Here is a 27961-nt window from a genome sequence, read left to right as displayed (position 1 = left end):
TTAAGTTTGGGTAACAAAAAAAAAGTCACACGGAGCTAAATAATGTGAATATGGAGGTTAATTCATGGTATTTATTGCGTGTTTGGCTTTGAATTCGCTCACAATTGTAAAAATCGTGGAGTACTAGTAAGATAGACAGATCACGCTCAAACTTGGGAGCATAATGAAAGACAGTGCTAAGGACCTAGAAAAAAAATAACTTTAAATCCCTTCAGCTCGGGCAATTATAATTAAAAACTCCCGGGACTTTTTCGACAGTCATTTTATTTGTAAGCCTAATTTTGACATCCAATAGTTGACCATTTTTCTTAATATTAATGAAAAAATGGTTTTTATTGTTATAAAACTTTGTAGTTTAAACCTCAAAATGGCCGAAGTTACATAAAACACTGGATTTGATTCAGTAAAAAGAAAAACTAATCTATTCACGACTCAATATATTTCAAAAAAGCAATACAAATAATGAGTAACAAAAGGATGTGAAACCCCAACTTGAAAGAAAAACTCAAAATAATTATTCAGACCTACAGATGTCAGTCAATCCATTTGTGTATCCATATTCCGAAATACTAACAAAGTGATATAATTACTAACTTATATATATACAATTATCCTTTGTTGCCTCACCATCCGGATACATAATTAAGTACTTCAGTAGAATCGATTGTTCTTAGATTTTCCTCCACCATTTTTTCCATTCCTCGAATCTGGAAAAAAAATATGAAAAAAGGTCATAATGACTGATCTTCTATATTAATAAAGCAAAAATTGCCTGTAGAGCACTCATTCTTAAGAATGAGCGTGTGTGGCTATAGGTCAGCACTTCATATTAAAAAAGAAATGGGGAGTATAAGAAGAACTAGTACGGATGAGTTAACTTGAAACACTGTTATTGTTTAAAAGGTACACGGTATAAATAAAACATAATATCAGATTAAGCAACTAAAACCAACAAACTAAAATTGAGGATCCTTCAGTACCTCCAGGAGAGTCTGGGACTAAAAACATGCAATAAAATAATCTTAAATTCCTGACGCAGAGTCTTAAAATAATAAAATTGAAATGCTATTAATATTGTTTATCCCATAACATTTTTTATCAAATAATTGATATGATCACGTCTCCCTCTAATATATAGTTTGCCACCAATCTTTGTATAATATAATCAATTATTCTTTTTATTGAAATACCTACAAAATTATCCGTACGTCTGGATTGAAATTAATAGAGGCCATGAAATTGGAGCTAACTACCACATGACAACAAAAAATATTTTGTCAAGTATGTCGCTGTAAGTACCATCATCCAGAATCAAACGACAATTAATACCCTTGTCCCACATCAAGAACATGAGTACATATAAACAACATCTAACTCATGATGATTCTGGCAACTCTAACTTTAACTTTTATTTGGTATATATACAGGGTTACCCATAAGTCTTAGGACAACTTCGAGAACTAAATAATACACAAACATTTCTTTGTCGAAACATATTTTTATACCATTGCAATTTCCTTCAAAATTAGTGCCAGTCTATTCCACATGGGCACCATTTGCGGCAACTATAGCTTTGAGACACTTTGGAACTGCTTGACACGCTGTATGGATATTCTCCTACAATAAGTTGTCCCATGCAGACACTATGGTGGTCTTCAAGTCGTCGACACTCTGGTAAAAAGTTCAACTAATCTCACTCTCCAGAATGGACTATATGGAGAAGTCAATTACGATGAGAACTGGATAAGAAGGGAACCACATTTCCTTGCTTCAAAAGTGGCCTTGGTAATGGCCTTTCGCCCTTTCCCTTCCAGATTCAGCGAAATGATTGGCACGTTCGGGTTCATGAAGTTGTCATTAGATGCTATAGAACACGTTTTAGAAAAAAAAGTTTGTTCAACAAAAAGCGAAGGTTGAGGTTGCATTAATCATATTCAACAAAGAGAATTAAAATTAATAAAAATATACACCAGTCTAGGAGAAATATTAAGTTGAAGTTGCTGTCCTAAGACTCATGGCTCACCCTGAATAATTTATATTTGTCGCTATAATTTGATTAATCCATTTGTAATATTTAATATTATTAACTTAATATATCGTATTATTTGTCATCATTAATTTCTTATATTTTCTGTGTATAACTTCTAATATCAATTATAATTAATATTATTTGTAATAGTTAATCGTTTTTTCGTTCAGTTTTATTTCTATTTTACACTTAATATCACAAATATATGTTGTAATATCAATTTACAAGTAATCTACTGCTCCGCTTAATGTGATAAGTATTAGTTTTTGATACCTCATTCTATAACATATCATATTTGCGACTTTAAGGGACCTCAATTTAATATATCTATAATATAAAAATATGGAAGTTTGTTTAAGAGCTTCACAAAGTAAATCAAGTATTCCGGAATTTGATAATTTCAATTACTTTTTATGTTAAACCTCTTACAGAAATTACTTGAAATATTGAGGATTCTCATTTCTAGAGTAAAATCACGTGATATCCTATCCTCCAAAACTATAACATCATAGGCAGCTGATTTTTTATTAATAAACTTCAATCAATAATACCACATGTCTCTCTCCCACCATTTCCTCATACTCGCCAATAAATTTACATTTACAGATGTAACAAGAGCTGACATTATTGTGAGGAAAAAAAGAAGGTACTACAGAACTAAGGCCCTTGTTAATATCAACTGCCTTTTATATGATTTTGAGGTGAGAAAATGAATTATTGCTATAAAGAGGAGAACCACCTTCTACATTTAAAATAGCATTCGTACAGGGAAAATATAGTAATCATATTTCAATTCATATATATTTTTAAAACAATCAACGCCAAAGATTGGTGATGATGCTTACTTCAAAGGGGGAAGTTATCACTATGACGACTTATTAAATAATGAACAACAAACTTTTTCCTTTTCTATTTTTAAGGGTAGTTTTTTTCATGTCAACTCTGGATATAAATAAGAATGTGAAAATTGTCTAAATCCTCATGAGCGTAAATCAAAGAGAAGTGCATATATTGGCAAGTTTGATTAACAACATATTGGCAGAAAGATCACTACATAAACTATAGTGGTCCTTAGTGGTGTGTCATTCCTTATTTATTCGGTCCATTCCAGTCATAGGAACGGCCCTATCAGTCCTTGGGACCAGTTCTTAAGTCCTTCATACTGTGAGTATTAGAAATGATTTTCTAAAAATAAAGAAAGTTGAGTGACGCCATCAAAGACTGAACTTTATGAGTGTTTAGGACTGATATGCCAGATTGAACTGGACGGGAATGCAGTCTCCAGTTCTAAATACGGGCTAAAACAATACAAGTATACATTTGAACTTTCAAAATAGGGAGAAATCCAGCACTCAATAAACCATTTCTAGTATTTCTTACAAAATTGGATATTTACTTATATAAATTATACCTTATTACGGCAATCTTTTGATCCTTTAAGAAAGAATGAATTTATTAGCATTTTAATTTGATTTTTTACAGAATTTTTTTATTATTGGTTTTTCCATTTTGTGTTAGACCAATGGTTAAGAAGACGATACATATATATATATATATAAGAAAATCGTTTCCTCATGCCATTAAAGTATTCTCTACTGATCAATCAAAATTGAACTCATGAACATTTATAATAACATCAAGGTTCATAGAAATGCAAGGTTAGACCATAACGCGTGAACGACTGATGTTTGACTTCCACCACGCTTTTAATATTGACGTCATAGTAGATGAGGGGTTGCGTGTTTTGCCAAAACTTTTTTGCCCTGCAGTCACACAGTGCTTTATTTCTCTAAAGCGGCCAAAACTATCAAAATTGATATTATTATTTGTTTTTACGATTCAAGTTGTATATAACTTATTTATCAAAATATATTCACTTTAACTGATTTCCTCCAGCTTCTTCAGTATAAAGCTCAATTGTAAAAACAGATGAATCAATTACTTGTTTTTCATGTATAAAGACTTCATTGATAAATTGAGGCATAATGTATATAGAAAAATAGAGGAGGGGAACATTTTCATTATAGAGGGTATAATAGTCTCAAAATAAAAATTGAGATAGGAAACCATGACGAAAATTGCATCAAGTTATACCTTGACAATAAAAATGAGCATAGATACATATATTTTTGGGGCACCTAATTTTTATAACAAACAGTGCGTGCGCAAGCCTTTATTACTACTTGAACCCTTGGAAAATCCCTTGATATTTTTTTAATAGTATAAAATATTCATTATATGATAATACACATATTTTTTATGAAAGTAATTTTTTTTAAATGACGCATGACCAAAAAAATTTACTCCATAAATCTTCCAAAAATATATTTTTCTACGTTCATTTCTACTGTCAATACGCACATTTTGCCATGGTTAAATCCTTGCTATCTCAATTTTTGTTTTGTATGATACCCACTAGATTGTTCAATCTTGCAATACGCAATCAAGCAAAATTCTTATTTTGTAAAAGTGCGCAAATATGCTCAGGTTTTTTTATATATAACCTTCATAGATGTAATTAAGCTCATTGAGTTTTTTTTGTTTTGTTTTTTTGACACACTAAAACATAAGTGATATAAATAATTTTATATATATAAATCATAAAAATAATAAAATTTTCAAAAAACAAAAAAATATTTTTAAAATAATATATGAATATAAAACTTACAAAAAATTACAGTAAAATAGTTAACGAAGCTCTAAATAGCCTTCAAACTTTAAATCGATTATAGTATATTACACCATGCAACAGCATTTTAACCCACAGGCTGAAACCCATATTTATTATTGTCATTTTATACGTAAAATCCAAATATATAAAAACTTTCAACCTTAAAAGATTTGGCCTTTAAAAGCTTTTTTTTTAATTCACGTTTTTAGGATACCATATTTCGAGATAAAAGAACAATATAGATGAAAATCAAAGGAAATAACAAATCGATTCATACATTTCAGCAATTGAAAAATGACTTATGTATTCTTTATCTTGATTAAAATTAATAAAAAATGTATATAAACACTATAAAATAAGTAAAATGAAGGACCTTACATAAAAGCTAATATATTTTTTATTCAAGTGCTGGATAGTGTATATCCTAGCTAAAGTTATAGAATAGACCTTATAATTCAATTTTTTTAAATGCATTTAAAAAGGTCAATTTAATATAAGGTCAATTTAGTTTTTAATATTTATTAAAAATTCAAGTTAAAATAATTAATAATTTAGATATAAGGGATTAAAACGAGTTTGTAGATGCTTCATATTCCAAATAATTGATCAATTGATAGTTATAAACTGATAAAAGAATCAATTTTTCACCCCGTAATAGCATTGTAATCATTATTCAATGCAACCTAACCAGCTTATTATATTTAAATTTCTTACTAAATATGAAAAACTAATGCTTCCAAAATTTACTTTTGTGGCATTTTCCCTCCTCCAAGCAAGGTTCATTTTAAAATACAGAACCGCTTGATTTTGATACGATGAATTAATTGATGAGGTTTGAAGATTATAATCTGAAAAGTCCTTAAAAATACATAGTCTATAGGTCCGTTCTAAACTTGTATTTACAAAATCTCGATAGATGTGGTAACCCGCCTTAAGAACGAGGATCGTTTGAAAAGTCCGAGCAAAGTTCGAGAGATAGCATTATTTTTAGTTAGTAGCATCTCTTGGAAGAACACACACCATTTATCAGCCAGATCGGTCTATTTCTTTCTGTTTGCCATTCGTTTGAATCGAGGACGGTCTTCACCTTTTTTGGTGCAGATTCCCCCTTGATAACTCATCGCTTAGATTGTTGTTTGGTTTCAGGAGTGTAGTGATTTATCCAGTGACGAAACGATGCTTAAAGTCCTGTGAATTATTCTGGAATAGCTGTAAACTATCCTTCCAACACTTCACACGATTTCGTTTTTGGTCAAGCCTGAGCTATCGCGGCACCTATCTTGCAGATAGCTTTGTCCTGTACTAATGTTGATACAAATATTATGCACCCATTCATTTGAGATACCCCCGGCATTAGCAATCCCACGCACCTTCACATCACCATATCATGGATTTTATAAATGATTTTTTGAAGTAGTAGTCGGGCGTCCAGAATGTTCAGCGTCACATGTGTCATATGGCCCATCCGAAAATTTTAAAACCACTTATAAACTGTTTTAATCGGAGGTGTAGAGTCCTCATAATGTTTATCAAGCTTCATTTTAGTCTCCTGAGGCGTTTTACCCTTCATAAAGTAAGGTTTAATCAACACACGAAATTATTTAACGTCAATTTTTTGAAAATCACATCACTTCCTCGATTCAAACAATTGCCAAACAGAGAGAAATATACCAATCTGGCTGAAAGCAGGTGTGTGTTCTTCCAAGAGAAACTACTATTACCTCGATACACCCCAGTTGTGCCATCTTTCGGACTTCACACGAACTTTTCAAATGACCCTCATATTGAGTGAGTAACTACGCTCATGAAAAACGGAGGGAAATATCAGGGATTTTCTGTATTATTATAACAAAATGGGATTCTTCGTCAACGCCTAAAACTCAGGGCAATGCCAGGTACTACCGCTAGTTTTCTATATTCATAAAGCAAACTGTCGACTCTTTTTTTTTTCTTTCCCCTAAGGAGGACCCTTTTTAACAACGAGCATTTATAGATAAAGCTCAACCCTTCATATTAAAAAAGAAAAGAGGAATACATATCCAACATAGTATTAAAATAATTTCTTTGCGTGTGTGATGTACGTTCCACATAGAAAAACAATTATTTAAATACAAACACAGATACAGAATTTAAAAAAAATATATAAGTTCTTTAGAATTTTAAGGTACGTACGTAAGGCCATGTTTAATTCTGATCAGAACCAGATTCCTGGTTTCTGGAGGCAAGTTTGATTTTTTGCTAATAAGTTAATCTTCTTCATAAAACAAGATCGATTCCCCGTGTCTAAAAGGTTTTTTAAGGTATGGAATGTCGATTCGACAATGCAGCAAAAAAAATTAAAAAATCCAAAAAACGAATTATTGTACAAACAGAAAAAGGGAGAACGTATACTAAATACGAATTTAAAAAGGGAATTAAGAAGAGGATGAGCATATTAATCTTAGCATCTATCTGCAATCTTAATATTGGTTGAAGAAGAAAAATGGCAAGTTAGCAATGGCAATGACAATAAATAAATTAGCGGCTCAAATATTTGAAAAATTGCTTTATATTTAGCAAAATCAGTATTTTCATATAGGCAATTATATGTTGCATTTTCAAGAGTGTCAAAAGGGGGTGCAAGTTTGATTATATTTACATCAAATGTACAGAAACAACCAAAAATATTGTATACAAGGAGGTTTTACAATAGAAACTTACCTATTGTATGCTTAACAAGATGAGTGACAGTTCAAATATCTTATAAAACTTCAATTTTATTAATGCAATTCTAACTAATTTTTACGGGGCAAAAAAGTAAAATTACATACCAATATGGTATGGTGCCTAAAGGAACAATTAAATACTCAAAAAATATGAGTTCAATTAAGCTTTTTGAATCTCATATTATTTTAAAGTGAATGCAATTGCACCAATTAATAGAAAACTTCCCAAAAATAAATTACTTTCTAACTTACATATTAGTTGAATAATTGAATAAGATGAATTAGAATATTAAATGAATAAAAATATTAACTTACTGTAATTATTTATAGATGAGCTATATTTCCCTGTCGGTGGAGCATATAAATTTCTACTTCTGTTGGTATTAGCGCTTTTTGTTGGACTAGACTCTGTTTTATCAAATGTAATGGCTTTGCGCTTAATTTTCTACACGTCGTTGAAGAAAAAGTCAATTAAATTTAGATTTGAGGTCATATAATCTTCAAAATTACCTGAGCAGATTGACTCTGTTTCCATGATAAAACAATTTTAGCTTTATAAGATGGTGGAGAATGAAAGAGATCCTTGATTAAGATTCCAATATTGGTAGTGGAACGATGTGCGAGTAACTTGATTTGATTTTCTTCACTCTGCAATTCAGATTCAGATTTCTTATCCATAAACTCTTTCAATTTCTTCATGCATCCCTGATTTCCACGCGCGAAATATTGAAGTCGAAGTCTGAAGTCTTTTAACAATACCGAATTCTCTGTTAGAAAATCTGGTGCGTGTCTAGCGACCACATGGAAAGTATACAGCAGACATTCCACTTTTGTAAATTCAAATTCCGTCTCCGAATTATTCGCGGCATCGATATCATCGGGCGGTAAAGGCATAAATAACTGAAAATAACAAATAATAATAATTCGTCATGATTAGGGTGTTAAATCGTAAACATTTACGCTATGTAATGAAAAATAAACAAATAACACGAAAATTAAAATGACTGATTAGTGATAGGACCGATCTAACACTAATTAGATTGTTTGACAAGAGAGCAGCTTAGCTGTCATGACGTTTCATTAAATTAGCTATGAGATGAAGGGAAATAAACAAAAGTCCCACTCTGTTAAAACTATCAAGAACATTGAAGAAGAAAATATAGAGGTCACAAGGTATGCAAAAGACTGTTGGTATGCTTAAGGGAGAGTATTTTGCCGACACAGCCATCAATTTTATGGGCTGATTTTATTTCGGACTTTAACGTAATATCTACTAGTACAGTGGTTCTCAAACGGAGATCCGCGTAAACCTTGAGGTACTTGGAAGCACTCCAAGGGGTACTTGATATTTTGAAAAGTATTTTACAGTTGGGTTGATAACACTAAAAAAAGGTTAAGAATGCATGTACAGGTAGAGCAAGCACAACAGCTACATCCTTGTCCCCCTATATTTTATTATTGATAATGATTACATACAAAATTCATAACAATAGATGAAAATAGTATTATAATGGAAGAATGGCCGGCTATTTGTAGTTGCTCCCTGAAGATAAATATATATATAATTCCACTAGTGCGTGGAAGACAAATAGTAACTGAGGATTTGTTGTTGAGTTATTAGTAAAAGTCCTTGTTCTACTCTGAGTAGAATTGAGGATCGATATCGAAGTTATTCCTATCTATATCACTGATAGATACGGAGTGGGATTTGTGTTGATTTCCTTCAAATCATATCTGCTCGCAGCTAACTTAATGGAACATCATGAAAGCTATTCTTTTCTCCTCCCAAACACACATAAAATTATCAGAATGACTGCGTTAATTTTTTTTTTTTTACATACCGTGGGAGAATATTATTTTCATTTATGTTTTAAACTAGTGACGAAAATCGGCGGGATTTATGAAAAAAAAATTAACATTATTTTTGGCTCCCCCTTTTTTTTTTTGTTTTTTTTTTCTTTTTGGAATATATAGTTTGAAGAATGAATTTTCTTTTCCTAAGCTGTTGTCATTATTATTTAGCTCCTGAGTAGTGAACTTCCTTTTCTACTACATACAAGCTATTTTTGATATATACTAAACCGGATTGTACATTCATTCCCAAAATACACCCGATTTTCATCACTATTTATAACTTCCAACAAATTCTCAGCGTTACTCTCCGTAATTCATGAGCCCACACACTCGTGGTTACCCTCTACACTAAGATGTTCTCTCCTCAAGAATGAAAGAATAATTATAAAACACTATTTAGATTGCCAATAAAAAAAAACGAGGACGCTAAAAAATGCTTAGGATTTACAACCCTAATCATAAAGATATTACTATAAATAGAAAATTACAACTCACAATCAAAGTATCGTAAATATTTGAGGTCGCTTTCTTAGCTTGAGACATAGTGCCTACATAGCAAGCAAATATAGCCAACAATTTTAAAATTCTTGTTTGAGCATCGTTTTGCACAATCATATGAAATTCTGGCAAAACGTTTAGACAGAAGTATTGGAAGAACTTAGTACTCCCCACACGTCCCTGTGAAAAGATAGAAAAACGTCAAATTAGTAGGAATTATAAAAAAAACAGATTTACCGAAAAATATTTTGCTGCAGTCTCTCCACAATGAATTAATCTATCAATAGACTCCTTATTGGAAGAATCAAAAGGTTTGTCCAACTCCGCCATGGTCATGGCAGCCTCGGCCATTTCAGTTTGACCATTGACTGAGGAGGGTAATTTAGTCATACCCAGTATCGTCATGAAGAGTTGAAATTCTTTAGCACTACAGTCCTATGGAGTAACAATAAAATTATTTTGTAAAGTATTATACTATCTATTGGATAGGGCGACCATATCTTGATTTACAAAAAAAAAGAGGAACCTTGGTCTATTGAAATAATCAATTTTGGAATAGAACTTTTTCATGGGGTATCACTTAGTTGATATCAGACATTTTGATGGGTTTAAACAACCAGTTTTATAAGAATATAAACTATTTTTTCATTAATATTAAGAAAAATTATGAACTATTGTGTGTTTAAATGAGATCAAGAAATAAAATGACATAAATTTTACTATCTATCAAAAATATATCCCTCTATTCCCTAGTTTTAATATATGTCTGACCCTTAAATGTATCAAAAATATGTTATTACATCGTCATATAATCATATTTCCATAGTGTGCATAAAAACTTACCATTACAATGGAAATAATAATTTTTCTCTGATTATCTTACTTTTCTTGTCCCTAATAGATAAAAAAATATGGATTTTTAGTAGCTACTACATTGATTATATTCAAATATCAGTGTTTAATATTGGCATCAACTAGTATTAAATGCAGATTTTTAGTCTTTGAATTCTTGAAGCCATTTGATGGAGTTTAATCAAGGTTTATTGAAAAAGTTCTCAGATGTAAAAAAGAAAAGAAGAAGAAGAGAACGGTTGGTCACCCTACTATTAGAGCTAAGAAGGATGTGTACTCACGGTAAGAGTACTTTTAATTTCCTGAATAAGTAGTACTTCAGACTGTTTATCAAGTAGATCTGATCCTTCAGCTTGGAGCTTCAGATATAGAAATTTAATAGCTCGTTCTCTGACAATATCGCCACCATTTTTAATTTGAGAAAAGAGACCAATGATGGTACCTATTATTTAAGAATGAACTATGTTAGGATATGATTATAAGCAGGGATGTGAATATTGGCTAAATTGTGGTGTGCATACAATTAAAAAGGAAATATACGTTATATAAGCAGAATATGAATGCTCTTATTTTGAAAGTTCTAACATATCCGTAAGCACGAGCTGATGTGTTAGCATATTTTATATGACTTTAACGACCACCTCAATTTAGCTAATGTTTCCACCCCTAACCAGTAGATGAGGATACCTTTTGGATCCTTCCTAAAAAGAGAAACGAGAGAGTTTTGAATGATATGAAGCTCTCCGGGATCATCTGTTTGAAGCAATTGTGAGAGTACGTCGGCAATTTTTGGGAGGAATTCCTTCATCTCTTCACGACAAAGGAGAGGTAAGTCTTTGATGGCCTGCTTACGAATATTGATATCATCATCATCGCAGAGATCCAGAATTGCATCCAGGGATTCATTAGCAAGCTCTGGGAATTTGGGGAAGAATCGAGCAATGAATTGGGACGCGAGACGCTTCGCTTTTTCAGATCCTTTGACTCCCAACAAAATGGTTTTGAATTTATCTTGATGCTATAAAGTAGAAATTAAGAATAAAGTCCCGGAAAACAAAGCAACCAAAAATAAAAAACCAACTAATTACCTCAGTAAAATTCGAGTTTGTTGCTGAGAGAATTTCTGCATGTTGGTACAGAGTTTCCACTGCAGGTGCTGCCGACATCCTTAATTAATAATTCTTATTCACTTCCTTAATAAATAATAATTTACAAAAAAGTAGTCAAACCTCCAGAGTGTTTTTGTCCCTTTAATGTAATCTTTAACAGTTTGTTTTGTTATTTAGACTGTGATCGACGCAGAGTACAACAATATATCAGGGGTACCACGTACAAATTATAATATAATTTATTTTTGTGAAGATCGTCTTTTTAGCGTTGGTAATATATCCTCAATATTCTTTTCAATGACGAAATTACTTTTCTACAAGCAAAAATGGATTAAAAGTCTAAATTATAAACTAAATGATATTAAGCTATTTTTACACTCAATACGAAAAGAGATATTCTAACGAAATGTAGTCTCGTTTTATAGGTATATATGTGACTTTTGACTATATATTCATTTTTATTAGTAAATGATGATCATAAAATCCACTCAATTTAAACAAGGTGACTACATATACTTTGCATTTAAAAATATATATTGAGGATTTTCACGAGACGTCACATTTTGATGACGTCCATTTTGGGGGCTTGATTCAACAACCAGGTTAAAAAGTAGACATGAACTAAGTCTACTGTATTAATGTCCTATTTTATTAAAAGTGTAGCTATACATTTGTAAAACCCCTTTTTAATATATAGTTGTGTAACATTTACAAATACTTTGAAATTATTAAGTATATACGTACTCCTATGGCCAGGGAATTTATCATTCATAGCCAATTCCAGAATAAGATAGTTTGATTGGATCTTTAAGAAATATTGCGCATAAGGTCCTTTATTTAAAGCTATGCGCGTGCAATGTGTCATGAGCTGAATTTTTTGCCAAGGTGATGACGTTTCTCCAGTTGCCTTCAACCTATGATCGAAACAGAATCAGAGGAGTGCTACTACATTTGATTTTACTACATTCAGAATTCCATTGATTCCTCTGTATTTCTATTTTCACTTCCTTTGATGACTTAGACGATATAAAAAAAGAAACTGCGTAAAGATCCAGGAATGTGGTGGGGAAGTGGCGGAGTGGAGCCTGTGGAGGAAGAGGAGGATTTACCAGATCTCCGAGTCCAATTCCAGGAGCAAGAAAACCTTTTGGGTCAGTTGAAAGGCGCTCTCAAGTCAAATGAAGCCAAACTGCAAAATAAAGAGAAGCAAGTGAAGGTGAGTTTAAATATGATCTTTATTCATTTTTATATGATTCTAATTTGATGGGTTTTAACTGATTAAAATCGGAATGTGTAGGACATCGCTTCTCGACTCAGTAAGTCTAAATTGGAAGAAAGGGCGAAAGAAGCGGCAGCGAAGCAGACAGAACGGCAATGGATTGCTCAAACAACAGGTGCTTTACCCAAGGTCATTATTCCTCCGACAACTTGTACTACTAAAAAGGGCTCCAAAATTGCTCGCCTGCGAGCAGAACTCCAAGATGCACGCGAGAAAGAAGCAGAAATGGTAGATGGACAACGAAGTCTTGAAAATAAAGTGGCTGCTCTCCAAAAAGAACTCGCTGAAAGAGATGATATAATAAGAGACTATGATTTGGCATCCATGACTGGGGATGAGAGTTTGATCGGTAGTCCTCTTAGTTCTAGTCCATATGTCATGAGTCCTGAAAGAGGTCAAAGTCCTTCCTCTAATTCACCTCCAATAGGTTCCAGTTTTGAAGATGTTTTTAATTACTCTAGTAAAAGCCATGTTATTGTTGAATTAAATGAAAAAATTTTAGATTACGAACGCCGTATAATGGATCTTGAAGAGGATTTACGCAACAAAGATGAAGTAATTCGTGCTAGAACAGAGGCTGTGTCGGCAGTATCTGAGCAAATGAGTCAGAAGGGCCGGTCTGTTATAGATGAGTTGGAAGAAACTAGAACCGAAATGAGAAAAATGCAAACTCAGTTTACAGAGTCAGAAATGGAGTGGACGAAAAAAAATATGAAACTTCAGGTAGATAATGATAGTCTTACTCAAAATCTGGAATTGAACAAAGAAAATGAGGCTAGAGCTGAGCAAGTTAGATTTAATTTGAGTACGAAGAATGCTTCCCTTCAAGAAAAAATCGTCAAATTACAATCTGACATAAATGAAAAGCGTGCATTGGATAATCAACGAGAAATTGAATTCTTAGATTTGCAGGCTGAACTTGATGAGTGCCAAGAAAAATTAAAATCCAATAAAAAGAGCGTACAGGATGGAATTGATCAATTCTACGAGAAGATTTCGGATATTTTTGAAAGAAACGAGGATGTGGATGCAGAGTTAGGTTCTACTATTAAATGTTTGCAAAGCAAATTAATTGAGCTCGAAGAAGAGAAAGGAAACCTTCAGTTAAAGCTTATTGACTATGAAGACGAATCTGGTATATTTTAATCATCACTTTTATTTTTGTGGATTTTATAAATTAATGCGTATAAATATATTACTTAAGGTATCAACTTGAAGGCTGAAGTGCAAAAACTTAAAGAATCTTTGAGAGTAAAAGATGAAGTATTGGGTGAATTGCAAGAGAATGTAGATGAAAAACGAAATGAATTTCAAGAATGTAATAAAGGTAAGATTAAGTCACGAATCTACTCATTCACAAAATATTATTTTTTTTATTCGATTTATGAATTACGATTATTTTTATTTTTTTAAGAGCTGGAAAAGAAAGAACTTGAATTGTCTTCTTTTGCTGATCAAGTTTCAAGGCTAGTTCAAAACAACGAGGAGATGGCCCGTTCTAAAGTAGCCATTGAAATGAGAGCCCTAGAGCTGGAAGAAATAAAAGAAACTTTGGAGTCTGAGTTAAAGGAGTCAAAGGTTCAAATGGCGGAAGTCAATATCAATATAAAGGTTATACTCATTCACTCAAATCAGTTATAACAAATTTTAAAACTTCATTATTTTTGCTGTTATTATTATTATTATTTTAGGAACCATTTGAGAAATTGAAGCAAGACTACAAAAATTGTCAGGAAAGCCTACAGTCATTGGAAAAAACGCACTCGGAATATAAAGGACGACAACTTCAAAATGATAAAGAACTTTTAGAAAAAAGTAAACAGATAAAAGAGCATGTAATTGAAATTGCTCAATTGGAAAAAGTTTTGCAGTCAAAGACGGCAGAAATATCCGATGAACTTGCAAAATCTGATCTGTTAGAGAAGGAATTGGTTAGTTTGAAAAAATCCTTGGAAGAAGCAAATCTTGAAATCAAGGAGAAAGAAAAAGAAATTCAAGAGTTTAAGGCTAGTGATATGCAAGAAAAAATCACTGTTATGAGTCAAGAACTAGAAAGTCTTAATTCCGATATTGCCAAAAAGAAAGAGAAAGTGTCTGGATATGAATTGGAGGTTGAGGATTTACATTCAAAATTAAAGAAAAAGGATGTAGAAATAAACGAACTAACAGAAAAGTTTGATAATGTAAATGAAGAAAAAAAATTACTTAGAGAAAAAAGTGATGGACTACTTAAAGAGTTAAAGGAATCGGAAATTGAGAAGGCTAAGCTTTCGTCTGATATTGAATCTTGTACAGATGAGTGTGATTTGAAATTGAATGAGTTACGCTTGAAAATACAGGAGTTGAACCAAGAAAAAGAATCAATTTTATCCAAACTGACCCAAATCGAGGAAGAACTTACAAAGTCTAGAGATGATGCTGAAAAGGAGATTGAGACCTTGAATGATACATTAAATGAAAAAAATAAAATGATAAAGTCGTTGAATGAGACAAGTGAATCTTTTAAAATGGAATTAGAGGCACTTACAGAAAAACACTCCATTATTTTGAATGAAAATGAGAATTGTGCAATCAAAATTGATAGTCTTAATTCTCAACTTTTTGATCATCAAAACATCATCTCTGAGTTAAATTTGAAGATTAACTCTCATGAACAGGAAATTAATGTGAGTAAAAAAGCTGAAGTGGAATTTGAGCAAGCTCAAAAATTGGAAAAGTACGGAGAGATTGAAAGCTTAAAGCTGGAGCTTGAAAACCAATCAAAGGATTTTAACAATCAAATCTTTAATTTAGAAAGTGAAAATACATCCCTAAAGAATAGTTTTGAGAGCATCAAGAAGGAAAAAAATGAAATTGAGATATTGCATAAAAAGTTCTCGTTGGAATTAACTTCACTTAATAGTCACATTGATCAACTTCAAAAGGAAAAAGGGGAATTACTTGATAGTTTGAATACAAATATGGATTCAAGTGTAGCAAACAATAAAGATGGTGCTTATAAGAGTTTGGAGGATTCTATTGAAGACTTAAAAGCATACAAGGATTCAATTAAATCCGAGCTGAGTGATAAAGTGAGTGAGATTAAAGGTCTCAAAGATATAATCAATGAACTGCAAACTATGATAAGTGAACTAAAAGCCGATATAAAAGATAAATCAATTAAAATAGCTCATTTTGAAGAGGAACATCAATCTTATATATCGAAAAAGGACGTTGCAGTTGATAAGGAAAATGTAGATAAATCAGAGAGTAGGATTTCTGAATTAGAATCATATATTGAAATAAAAAACTCCGAGCTTGAAACACAGCTTTCAATTCAGAGTGATATGGATTCAAAGATCACTGAATTGGAGAAAGATTTATCAAACAAAGCTGCCGAAATTATAAAATTAGTATCTCATATAAATATCTTGGAATCAAGTAAGGGTCTTTCTAGTTCCCAAACACTCGAATTGGAAGAGAAATGTAAAGAATTGAAGTGTCTCAAGGATGACTTTGACGAAAAGACAAAAGAAGCTTCGACTCTTCAAGACAAATTGGATTCAGCAAATGTAAAACTCAGGAGTCTAGAAGGAAGTTATAACAATTTGTTAGAGGGCAAAGAGAATGGTAATGTCATTGGGGAAAGAGATAAGTTCAAAATGAAGAATGAGCAATTATTAGATAAAGCAAAAAAAGCTACTCATTAAATGTAAACAACAGGATAAAACATTAAATGATAACGAAGATGAATGGAAAAAAGCGTTAGATGGATTCAACAAGGAGAAAGGAGAGTTGGTAGAGAAATGGCAAATTGAAAAGAGTGAAAAGGATGTATTAATTCAACAAAATAATACTCTCAATGAAAAAAGCAAGGAACTAGAAAGAAATTACGAGGAGGTGAAAGATAAATATGAAGTGATTAAGGGGGAAAAGGACTCGATGCAAGTGGAAATAGCAGATCTTCAAAGGTCCGTAGAGAATATGAATGTGTCATCTCAAACCCAAAATCAAGCAGAGTGTCAGGAATTGAAGGCTAAAATATCAAAAGCAGAAAATGAGATCGTACAACTTAATAAGCAGAATTCTGAGCTAAAAGAAACCATTGAAAATCTAAATAAAGTTTCTTCTGAGTTTAATAAAGAAATTAAGGAACTTCGGTCTGAAAAAAAATAAATATCCTCCAAGCCACGAAGAACCTTTAAAGCAAGAAGAAGAAGAAACTGGAGGATGGGATGAGGGATTTTCCTTTGATGATCCAATTGAATCACAAGTTGTGGAGAAAGAAGCCATTAAAGTTAGTCAAAATGTAGCAGCTGAGGTGGTGGTTAGCAGCTCTAAGGAAGGTACTAGTGCACTTGCAGCAACCAAAGTAGATCATGATGACGGATGGGGCAATGATGATGACGATGATTGGGGTGCATGGGACGGAGAAGAACAAAATGTTGAAAGTTCGAAATTAGAAAAGGATTCAAAAGAGCAAGAGAAGGATTCCTCAAGTAATGTCCATCAATTAGAACTCAAAGTTCAAGAACTTACCCAAGAATTGCAAAAGCAAAATAACAAACTTGACGTTGAACGTTCAAAATTTTCGGAGGAAGAAGAAGCATTCTATGAAAAAATAGAAACCTTAGAAAAAGATCTAAGTGAAAAAGATAAAGAATTTAAGAAATTAAAGTCATCTTTTGATGATTTAGAGATTAAAATTGTGAACTATAAAAAGATGAATAATGAACAAGAATTAGAAATTAAATCCTATACAGAGAATATGAAAAATGAAGTTGACGAAGAAATGAAGACACTCATGAATGAAAGTAAGGAGCAAAAAGAGCGCATTGGTACTTTGCAGCATCAGTTGTCAGATTTGTCTCAGGAAAAAGAAAATTTAGAAACAGAATTGTCCTCGTTAAGGTTTGAAATTTCAACAAAAAATGAAGATTTTTCTAAATCTGTAGCAGAAAAAGAGTCATTGAATTCAAATATTCGTGATTTGAATACTCATTTAACGGACATTAGATTGGAATTAGAGTCCAAAAATAAGGAATTATTCGATTCAAACAATTTTTTGCAAATAGAAGTTGAAAAGAGTGAGAGCATGACTAAGCATTACGAATCCTTGAATCAGCAAAGTAATGAATTGAGCGCAGAAATTGAGTGTCTTAAAGCAAATCTGTCTGAGAAATCTAATGAAGAACAAAACATTCGTTTAGAGTTAGATTCCTTAAGGAGTAATTATGAAATTCTACAGAACGCAAATATAATGAATGATAAAGAAAAAATACACCAAATGCAAAATGATCTTGAAAGAATTCGTGTCGAATCAATCAACATGGAAACAACGAAAATAGAACTGGATCGAAATAGAATTGAAATTTGCAATCTTACAAATGAAAGAGACACTTTGGTTCAACAAGTTAATGAGATGAACATGAGACTTGAAGGCCAGAGATCCACTGAAGAAGGGCTTCATCTCCAGCTGTCAGGATTGACTACAGATTTGAGAGGATTTGAGCAAAGAGAAGCCGAATTAAATCATATCATTAGCCAAATGAAGGAGTCTTCTGCCCAAGAAATTGAGTCTTTTAGCACTCAAAACAATGTTCTCTCTGAAAAAATAGAATCAATCAAGAATGAAATGACAGAAAATGATGGACGATTGAAGGACGCTTCTGACACAGTGGAATCTCTTCGTCATGAAAATGAATGCTTAAACACAAGATGTTCTCAATTAGTTACTGAACTAGAGTCAAAGTACATGGAATGTGCAAACTTGACTCAACAACTTGAAACAATAATTACTCAGCAACAGAATGAAACCGTGTCCGCCTTCGCTCCTCCTCCAGATGTTACACAATATCAACAACAACCAGATGTTGCATTACATTCAATTCCTCAGCCTGATATAATGCCTTCTGGATATGTTGATCTAGTACAACAACCATCATCATCGTCTTCCCTATATCCTGATCCACTACAATCTTCACAGAATTTGGATGGGGCCAACTTTTTTGATCCATCGTTACCAGTCTCGAGTAATAATCAACATCAACCACTACCATCATCATCCTATCCTCCTATTGATAATCAACATATTCACTCCATACAAGAGGTTCAAACAGAGCTAACATTGGCTGATATCGATAACTTGATCATGCTAGAGAGCCTCAATCATCAATTTTTAGATTTACAGAATGAAATATCTTTGCTTAGAGATGAGAATATGACTCTACATGCCACATTATCTCAGAACCAAAAGGATTCAGAAGAGTCAGTAAGTAAAATTCGAGAGGAATTATTTAGCAAAGAGTCTGAACTTAATATTTTAAAAAATGAAAAGAATGCAAGTGCAGAGATAGTTCCTTCAACTTCTCTTGATAACGTTAATTCGGAAGTCCTATCAAGTCATGTTGATTCTGTTGCCCCAGTTGAACAATCTATCATGGCTACATCCATTCAGCAAGAGAACAACAATAACTCATTAACTCTTGAATGGTATAAAGAGCAATTTACAACTTACCAAACAGCAATAAATAACTGGCAAGAATGGGGAAGGGTTAAGACTGAAGAGCTTGACGGATATGTCAATGCCTATAACGAAGTTTCGAATGAGTTATTAGATGCACGTTCCGCTATTGAAGTTAAAATGGTAGAAATGTCACAATTATCTCAGATTGTTGAACAATTAACTAACGAAATACAGGAAATGAGAAGGAAGGACGAACTTGTCAAGGAGAAAAAGAGTTATAATGCGGAGTCATGGCGATCAAAGCTTCGTGCTAAAGAAATTGAGATTCAGGATCTCACTGAAACTGTTGAGAGACTTAAATCGGAGAAGGAAGAACTGATGGAAGAAGTAAATGAATTACGTGAGAAAAATGAGTCCCTTAGGAGTGATCGAGTTTTCTCTGAAGAACTTGAGGATCTAAAATTCCAATTAGATGAAATCGTTGAAGAAAAGCGAACTCAATCGTTAGAGATGGAGTCTATAATGAAAAAATACCAAACTATATCAAGCAATGAAGATAATTTAAATAAAATCAATCAGAAGCTACAGGCAGATATTGATGCATCTAACAAAATTGTTAGAAAACTAGAGTCAGATATTAAGGCAAATGAGAATGAAATTAAAGATAGAGAAGCCATTGCCGAGAATGCTAAACTTACCTTAAAGAACCAGGTAGATGAATTGCAGAAAGAAAATCAGAATTTGGAATTGAGTATAGACTCTTACAAAAGGCAAATTGAGAAATTACAAAAAGATTTAGAGAATGAAAAATTTAATAATTCAACATTATTTAATGTAAGTGGTACAATTTCATTCTGTCTATGCACCTTTGAATAATATGATTTATTATTTATTTTTAGGAAAAATTAAGTGAAATTGAGTCTTGTAAGTCAGAAATGGGTGCATTAAAAGATGAATTAAACACTGTCAAATCAACTTTAGATACAGCCAACACTGCCATAGTGGAATGGTCTTCATGGGGTCAAACTAAAATCACTGAATATGATACACTACTTAAATCGTACGAAGAATATGTGGCTGCTTATAATTCCATAAATTCGGAGTTATCTTTGTTAAAAGAGGCTGCGAACACTACCCAGGAATCTTCTGCGAAAATCAGAGAAAATATTGAGATACTTGAGAGTGGTCAAGATGAAGAAGGTTTGTCAACGAATTCCAAATTGATAGAGGACTTAAAGACTCAACTATCGCTTTCTCTCAGTGAATCTGATAAATTAAAGGAGGAAATTCAAAATGTTCGATTGAGAAATGGAAAATTGACGATGAGATCCAAACAAATGGAGAAGGAACTCGAAGCAATTAAGGCCGGTGGTTCTTCATCTGCAGATGATATGACTGAGTTAAGAGCAGCCAATTTTGAGTTGAATAAGAATGCATCATCTTTGCAAATAGAGTTGAGTCAGTCATCTAAAAGCTTGGAGGAATTAAATAATGAGCGAATTAATTTATCTGAAAGAGTGATTGATTTAGAAAATAGGATTGATATTCTGAACTATGATAATGAAGTATTAAAGAATGTTAGAACAGATTTTGATAGTTTAAAAATGAAATATGATTCACTTGTATCCGAAAAGCTTACTTGCGAGACTCAATCCATGCCTGAATCACTTCAACCTGAAAATTCATTTTCACACAATGAAAAACTACTAATTGCTCAATTAGAGTCTGAACTTCAGCAAAAAAGTGATTCGTTACAGAATTTAGAATTTGAACTTAGTCGATTAAGAGTACTAGGAGACACAGAGAGATTGGAATTGGACAAGTCTCTCCGAGAAAATCGGCAACTAAATAGCCAAATGAATTATTGGAAACAGCAAATATACACTGAGCAGCAAATACCTGGGAGCAACTCAACACAAAATGAACTACACTGTGCACGACAAGCGGCATCTGCATTCCAAGTTCAAGTTGAACAGCTTACAACTGAATTAACCAAGGTAAATATACCCCATTTTTAAAATGTATTTATTTGTTTTTTCTACAAAAATGGAATGCATCATTATAGTTGCAAGAAGAGCGTGATACTCTCCAACTGAAGCTTTCAAATGTAATGCGTCAATATGAACGTCAAAGAGAGTCTTCTTCTCGAGCCAGCACGGCTTGCTCAACTCCAATCCCTTGGGTGGACCCGTCCCTAGTCGAAATAAAAGAATTGAAATCCAAGTGGGTTTTTTCCTCTTATATCAAATTATTAAAATCTTAATGAATACTTTGTAGGATTGAGGAACTTGGTAATCTTAACTACGCATTGGACATAGAGCTACAAAAAGAAAGACAAACTCGGGAAAATATGCAAGCTCGACTGCGTCATCCATCATCTTCTTCGTCTAGTTCCACGCCAGTGCATTTACCTCATAAACCCACAACTTCAGATCTATCGTCCTTGTAAGAATCACATATACTTAATAATGCAAAAAATCAACTGTAAGCCCATTATTAATAATATGTCTTTCAGGTCCGGAGGGCAAGTTCTACATTTGTGATATATCCTTCAGTTTTTTACATCAACAAATGCTGCTTCATAGAACATAATTTATGCATGTAAATTTGTATAATATGTTTAAATTTCCTATGATGATATAGTTATTACTTATTATAATTGTTTAACAAGAGTATTTTATTCCATTGATTTATATAATTAAAAAAAATTAATTTCAGTTATTTGTAATAGTACTACTATACAGAAACGAAGTGAGATTTTGTGGACAACTTTTCATATGTATTTCCAAAGTTATTATATAATTATCAATAAAAAATAAATGGTTTTAAAGAATGATATTTTCTTCATTTCTTTGCTGTGGTTGTTGTGTTTTAATCAAGTTTAAAGTCATATCTTGAGGATGGCAAATCATAGGTCTTATTACGTAAACTCATTATGTAGGCAAGCCCGCTCTGTATATCCTCCGGAATATCATCTTCCTCGGGTTCATATTTTTCTTTGGCTAAATTATTTTGCGGCCAAGGTACGTTAACAGGAAGGGATCGAGCCAAATTTCCTGCATTTGGTTTATCTTTAATATATCTAAGTAAGAGACAATGGAATGTATTATTATTGATAATGAATTTTAGAAACTGTTAATAAAATATTTGGGATTTTAAGATATATAATGCACCTTATCTTGCTTGAATGCATCATGTTTTCGGAATTCTCATTTTCTTTAGTTGCTTCGTGATCTAACTGATCCTCCTCTTGTTGACAGAGATTTTCGTCTTCTGCCTCCTCAATAATAAGATCATCATTGTTTGACTCTACAGGTAAATATGAACCCGAGAAGTGATCATCAAAATCTTCCATTAAGGGATCTTGAATAACGAATTCATTCTGAATAGAAGGTTTTGAATTATTTGAGTTTTTATTGTCAGTGAATTCAGTGGGGGATACGGATCCATGGATCTTTTCGTTTTCCTTCGGACTCTGAAATAACGAAAAATTACTAATTTGTAATTCTTCGTTTTATATTTTATTAAAATGAGGGTAAATAAATTAGATTTTAGAGTTAGGAGAGGAAAAAGACCATTGAGGACATGATTAGACCAGGGGAAGAATAAAAATGAAAAAATAAGGGCAAAACTAAATTATGATACTTTTGAAATCTCAACTTAATTCCCTTTGAATCATCCCACCTTGTTATGACGCAAAAGGGTAAGAAGATGTAGAATACAGTCGTAGTCAGACTCTGCATTTTGACGCAAGATTTCAAGACTTTCATTGACCATGGTAGAACCTGAATTAATGGATTGTAAGAAAAGCATGGAGGATCGGAGGCGATATTGGCTTTGAATCTTTTCTTTAGTGAGGTACTGAATCAAAGCATCTTCTCCGGTGTCCTCTAAGACCATGATGTTGAGTTATCCGGACACCTACTTGTGATAAAATAAGAATTGAATTACGGGTCCAGGAGCTGAGTACAGTTCAACAGCAGTTTTTTGTTTTGATTCCAGTTGTTAAGAAAAAATACGGAGTGCAATTTAAGCCCTTCCTTGTGCTCTCGCTTCTCATGATGAGGATGCCTTAAGAGCGTGGGCAAAATACATTTTAACAGTCAAGCAAGAACAAAGCAGAAAGTTTCTTTTTGTTCAACACTTCCAACACATAAATCAATAATAATACTTAAAATCATAATATAATAAGATCTCTTTCCCTTTTATTCTATTTTGGGATCTTCATGGGCATATTCATGTTAATTCAATGCATTTCAACTTCTTTTTTGAAAATATAACATAAACCAGGTACCTAAATTTCTGTAGATGGTTTTTATTTTATACTTAAAATATTAAAATGTATTTAGTATGAGTACGATTCAAAAGAGTCCTAATAACTTTGTGAATGAGCTCATTTACTAGAATATTTATTTCGAGCTGAATTAAAGTTAGGACGGAGTTATTTTTTGGTCAATTAAAGAAGTAGAATTATATATGTGTGTATAATTATGATATTATTATAATCATTTTGACACTTTAATATACAATACTTATATCATTAACTATTGAAATTTGAATATTAATAGATTAATTAATTATTGAGCCCAAGTTTTGAAAACAAGTTGAAAAGCATTACTATTTTTATTGAATGTTTGATATTATTCAGAGCTGATTTGATAGAATAGTACTCACTACTCATGGATTGATAATAATAATAAAAAAGATTCAATGCTAGTTAAAACCTTTAGATATCATTTTGATATATAACGATAGAATGACTTCAACAGAAGGCTTTATTATGGAATTCGTTGACGATATCCTCACGGAGATATCTTCTTCAGCGCATCAAGGCAAAGAGAAACAACCTAACAAAGAGGTCAAAGATAACCGTCCTCTCAGCAAACTTGAACTTTACAAATCTAGACAGTTTTATTGTCAGGAATCTGATCTTCACATCTATGAGAAAGATGGGTCAGATGAGCTCATGACCTGTCCTCTTTGTCTTCTTCTCACTAAAAAATCTGAGTACACCAAGCATTGTAAGCGGTCAGAAAGGCATTCTTCATATCTTCAAATTGAGGATCTGTATTTAACTTATTGTGATCGACGTCGAATTAATCCTGTGTCTTGTAATGTTCAGGAGTTACAATCTTTTATTCAAAGACTGGAATGGAGACCCGAGGAGAATATACTTCCTGTTTGGATTTACTTAGCTTCACGTCATGAGGCTGATCTTACAAGCTTTGATGCAGTCAGGCAAATGATTGAAATAATATTTTTTTTTTTACTTATTTGAGCTCATATATATTAAACAGTTGACCCGGATCTTAATTTTAGTTTAGTTATTTTTTTAATGTCACTGCAGATACATACTTTGTATTAAATTGCATATATTAATATTATATCAATCATTCATTAAATGGTTTAGAGCTGTATTAGAATCCCCCCTGAGGCGTAGACGAAGTCATCAAATTTGTCCAACAGAAGATTCCATGCCTGACTTGTATGCATGTTATTCATGCCCCTACTTTTGTAAGACAGCTCAAGAATTGCTTCGTCATGTTCATGGGGAAGAGCATGCTTCTGCAATGAAGCAATGGAATTCACGTGGAAAAAATTATAACAATGTTCAACCAAATATATTCACCAACTTATTTTGTGATTATTGTGACGAAGAATTCTTACACGAGGCCTCTCTTAGGCTTCATAGATTTGGACGAAAACATCTGGGTGGTGGTCGGTTAAATACTAAAAAGTTGCATCCATGTTACTTATGTGATACTGACAAAGATATTAATATCAATAATCATATAACCGAAATTGAGCATTGTGAAAAGGAGTCTATGGCTGATGGATTTTTGATATTTTGTTATCAAAATGGATTTGAAATACCACTCAAAATATCTCCTGAGGTAAGTCATATTTTTTGGTATTGTAATGGTTTATATTAATCCCTTGTCCTATTTTTATAGTCTCTCATAGGTTTTCTTGAGACTTTACCAGTTGCAAGTCTTATTCCGAATGTAAAATTATTAAGAAGGCTGTTTGGGAGTGACGATAATCCAAACTGTCCCCTTAATGATAAAAAACTTAGAATATTCATCTCTTATACTGAGCTCTCTGGATCTATTTATAGCCCAGAATTACCAAATAAAGTCATTGACTTGCTTACACGCTGCTCTTTTGAGGAAGAAAAATGTTCGGATACACGTTTCGATAGAACAACAAAGCTTTTTTATCACTCTGTGTCGGTTCACATGGTAAGTCCTACAGATCTTTTAAAGGAGCTACTTCAAAAAATTGAGAATGAAGAGTTACGATGTGAAAAGAAAAACAATTGTTGCAAGGAGTGTCACAATAAATCCTTCATTTCTTCATTGGTCTATGCTCTTCATAAGGATGCTCATGAATCTCGAATTGAATGCGAACATTGTATGTTACAATATAAATCTGTCGTTGAATATTGTTTCAAAGATGATTGTGGTGAAAACAACGTCGTACAGTCTACTAAAAATCTAGTTGATCAAATGATCAAAACCGTCCTTTTAACTTCTGAAATTGAGCATCCTTTGTTAATAGAAAAGCAATCTAATAAAAATTTCAAAGATTGCCACGTCAAAAAACGTAAAAGAGCATGTTCATCAGATGCAACAGACGAAGAAGGACTTGTGGGGCATTGGCTTTTAAATTGTCCAAATGTACGTGCACGAAAAATATCCGTTGCATCTCGCAAAAAGGTTGATGATGATGATTCGGATAACTCGGAGAATTCTGTACGTTCATCGAAGATTGTTCTTAATGGATCTCCACAAATTCTTCCTGAGAGTGAAGATGAAAAAGATATAAATGGTAATCTTCGAAAAAAACCAAGACTTGTACACACTTCTCTTCCAGTTGAAAAACCTTTAAGAAAACGCCTATCTGATAAAATGTTAAATCCTTCACTAAAATCCCAAAGATCAGAAAATGGTAGCAAGTCTGTAAAAAGCGATACAAATGTTCGAAGCTGTAGGATCCTTCCAACAAAAGAAGCCGTGGACCCGCATAAAAAATCTGCTTTAGATAAAAAACTCACTCCCCGAACTCTGCAAAAGTATTTAAATCCAAGGACTTCACCTGCTTTGACAAACTCTGGACTTCCGTTGACTCGTCAAAATTCTAAATCTAAATTGAATTCATCCAAAATTTTATTCAAGAAAGATGACAAGGGTTTGTTATCTACTCAAATGAACAAAATACGATCTCCAAATTTAAATAACTCGAAATCTGAGACCAATGAGTTGCGTTATTCTCAAGTGAAACCCAGACTACCAATTCCCCTTAAATCACGTAAGTGTGATGTTGCTACAAAAATTAAGCCGGTAGACACTATGGCAAAAAAATATGAAATAAAAAAGGTATCCTACACAACGGACAAAGTTTGCCGAAGTCAGCAAATAAAAAATTTGAATGAAACCATCACAAAAACATCGAATGAATCCGCTGATTCAGATGGTCCAACGATATCACGGTCATCCACGTTTGTTAAAAATGAAATTGATGATGCTGATCCTGAGAGTCAATCCAATTTAAAACGTGTTAAAGGATCGCATGAATCTCTTTTATTTGCATCATCCCCCAAAAGGTTATCAACGAAATTAAAATCTGCGTCAGTTGAGCGTATAGACTTACACACCAAGGAAAAGCTATTAAGAAACTGATAGCATAATAGTTTATATTAAATATATAATAGTCCTTTTAAATTTTTAAGATTATTCATGTACTTCTAGACATCGTCAAGAATAATGACCATAGTTTCTTGTCGTTACGATCTCATTAAATTGAATATAGCTTTTTTAATACATAATATCCACTACTTGATAGAAATACTTATATTGTGAAATTTTGTTGAAATATATATCAAATTAGTACAAATGAAACGACAGAGATAATTGATTTGAGTTTGACCCAATTGGATCCCTATTTATTACTATTGATAGCCCGAGGATAATATCAACAAGTTGGAGTTTTAGTAAATATATTTTTCGAAAGCCATCGCACTAGGAGAGGCTGATTAAGGGACTATCAGTGTTAATTACTTTTTATTACGTTTATTTGTGTCTTTTTATAATTCAGGCTCTTCTTAATTTTGTCAAGGAAATGAAATATTTGTTTTAATATTCAGACGAAACATTGAAAGAAAAAAAAATGTTTCGTTTCTTCTTTGTCTCGTCATGCAAAAAAAAAAAAACATTCGTTGACGAATATATTTCGTCTATTAATGGATGACAAAATTAACATTGAAAGGGACAATGCTGAAATCCTCCCTTCAAAGTTAAATTTTAATGCTAAATACGCACCTTCAACAATTCCCATCTAAAGTTGAAGATCTTATGCAGAAGTTTCCTGTTTTTTTCTTAGCTACACAAGTAGTTATTAGTTAATATAGTGGACTTTAAATTATAATTTAAAACTATATCAGGGCTAAAACTGCTTTAACAAAATTCCAATGTATGCATCGGTCTTTTATATTATTTAAATATATTTTCCCCTCCTGT

The 27961-nt window shown here is 32.5% G+C and overlaps 4 protein-coding genes across 7 annotated transcripts; 2 read left to right on the top strand and 2 right to left on the bottom strand.

Annotated features, from left to right (window-relative positions):
- Positions 1–422: 422 nt before the first annotated feature.
- Positions 423–11927, bottom strand: cass (apoptosis inhibitor cassowary). 2 transcript variants are annotated; one of them, XM_040708118.2, is made up of 9 exons: positions 11698–11927; positions 11297–11627; positions 10891–11051; positions 9995–10192; positions 9755–9937; positions 7916–8305; positions 7721–7850; positions 628–707; positions 423–569 (listed from the first exon to the last, which is right to left on the bottom strand). In XM_040708118.2, the coding sequence occupies exons 1-8, from the start codon at positions 11773–11775 to the stop codon at positions 652–654; spliced, it is 1527 nt and encodes a 508-aa protein (XP_040564052.1). In that variant the 5' UTR covers positions 11776–11927; the 3' UTR covers positions 423–569; positions 628–651. The 2 variants fall into 2 exon arrangements, with proteins under 2 accessions (XP_040564052.1, XP_040564053.1); XM_040708119.2 differs by having other exon boundaries at positions 423–707; positions 11698–11914.
- A 649-nt stretch (positions 11928–12576) lies between these two features.
- Positions 12577–22275, top strand: LOC121114168 (uncharacterized). The gene is made up of 11 exons (XM_040708038.2): positions 12577–12934; positions 13016–14132; positions 14202–14324; positions 14412–14608; positions 14689–16684; positions 16740–17041; positions 17094–20276; positions 20342–21439; positions 21508–21665; positions 21720–21887; positions 21958–22275. Exons 1-11 carry the CDS (start codon positions 12776–12778, stop codon positions 21983–21985), a joined length of 8529 nt encoding a protein of 2842 aa, XP_040563972.1. The 5' UTR covers positions 12577–12775; the 3' UTR covers positions 21986–22275.
- Positions 22102–23557, bottom strand: LOC121114228 (uncharacterized). 2 transcript variants are annotated; one of them, XM_040708121.2, is made up of 3 exons: positions 23127–23557; positions 22616–22917; positions 22102–22524 (listed from the first exon to the last, which is right to left on the bottom strand). In XM_040708121.2, exons 1-3 carry the CDS (start codon positions 23340–23342, stop codon positions 22314–22316), a joined length of 729 nt encoding a protein of 242 aa, XP_040564055.1. In that variant the 5' UTR covers positions 23343–23557; the 3' UTR covers positions 22102–22313. The 2 variants fall into 2 exon arrangements, with proteins under 2 accessions (XP_040564055.1, XP_040564056.1); XM_040708122.2 differs by having other exon boundaries at positions 22616–22824; positions 23127–23463.
- Positions 23558–24151: 594 nt separating this feature from the next.
- On the top strand, positions 24152–27343 carry LOC121114226 (uncharacterized). Of its 2 annotated transcripts, none has more exons than XM_040708115.2 (3): positions 24152–24680; positions 24853–25336; positions 25397–27343. In XM_040708115.2, exons 1-3 carry the CDS (start codon positions 24199–24201, stop codon positions 27122–27124), a joined length of 2694 nt encoding a protein of 897 aa, XP_040564049.1. In that variant the 5' UTR covers positions 24152–24198; the 3' UTR covers positions 27125–27343. The 2 variants fall into 2 exon arrangements, with proteins under 2 accessions (XP_040564049.1, XP_040564050.1); XM_040708116.2 differs by having other exon boundaries at positions 24171–24675.
- Positions 27344–27961: the final 618 nt, after the last annotated feature.

The sequence above is a fragment of the Lepeophtheirus salmonis genome, chromosome 3 (genome assembly GCF_016086655.4).
Source record: "Lepeophtheirus salmonis chromosome 3, UVic_Lsal_1.4, whole genome shotgun sequence".
NCBI classification, from domain to species: Eukaryota; Metazoa; Arthropoda; class Copepoda; order Siphonostomatoida; family Caligidae; genus Lepeophtheirus; species Lepeophtheirus salmonis.
Note: the sequence above shows the minus strand (reverse complement) of the source record. Positions and strands in the feature narration are given on the sequence as shown.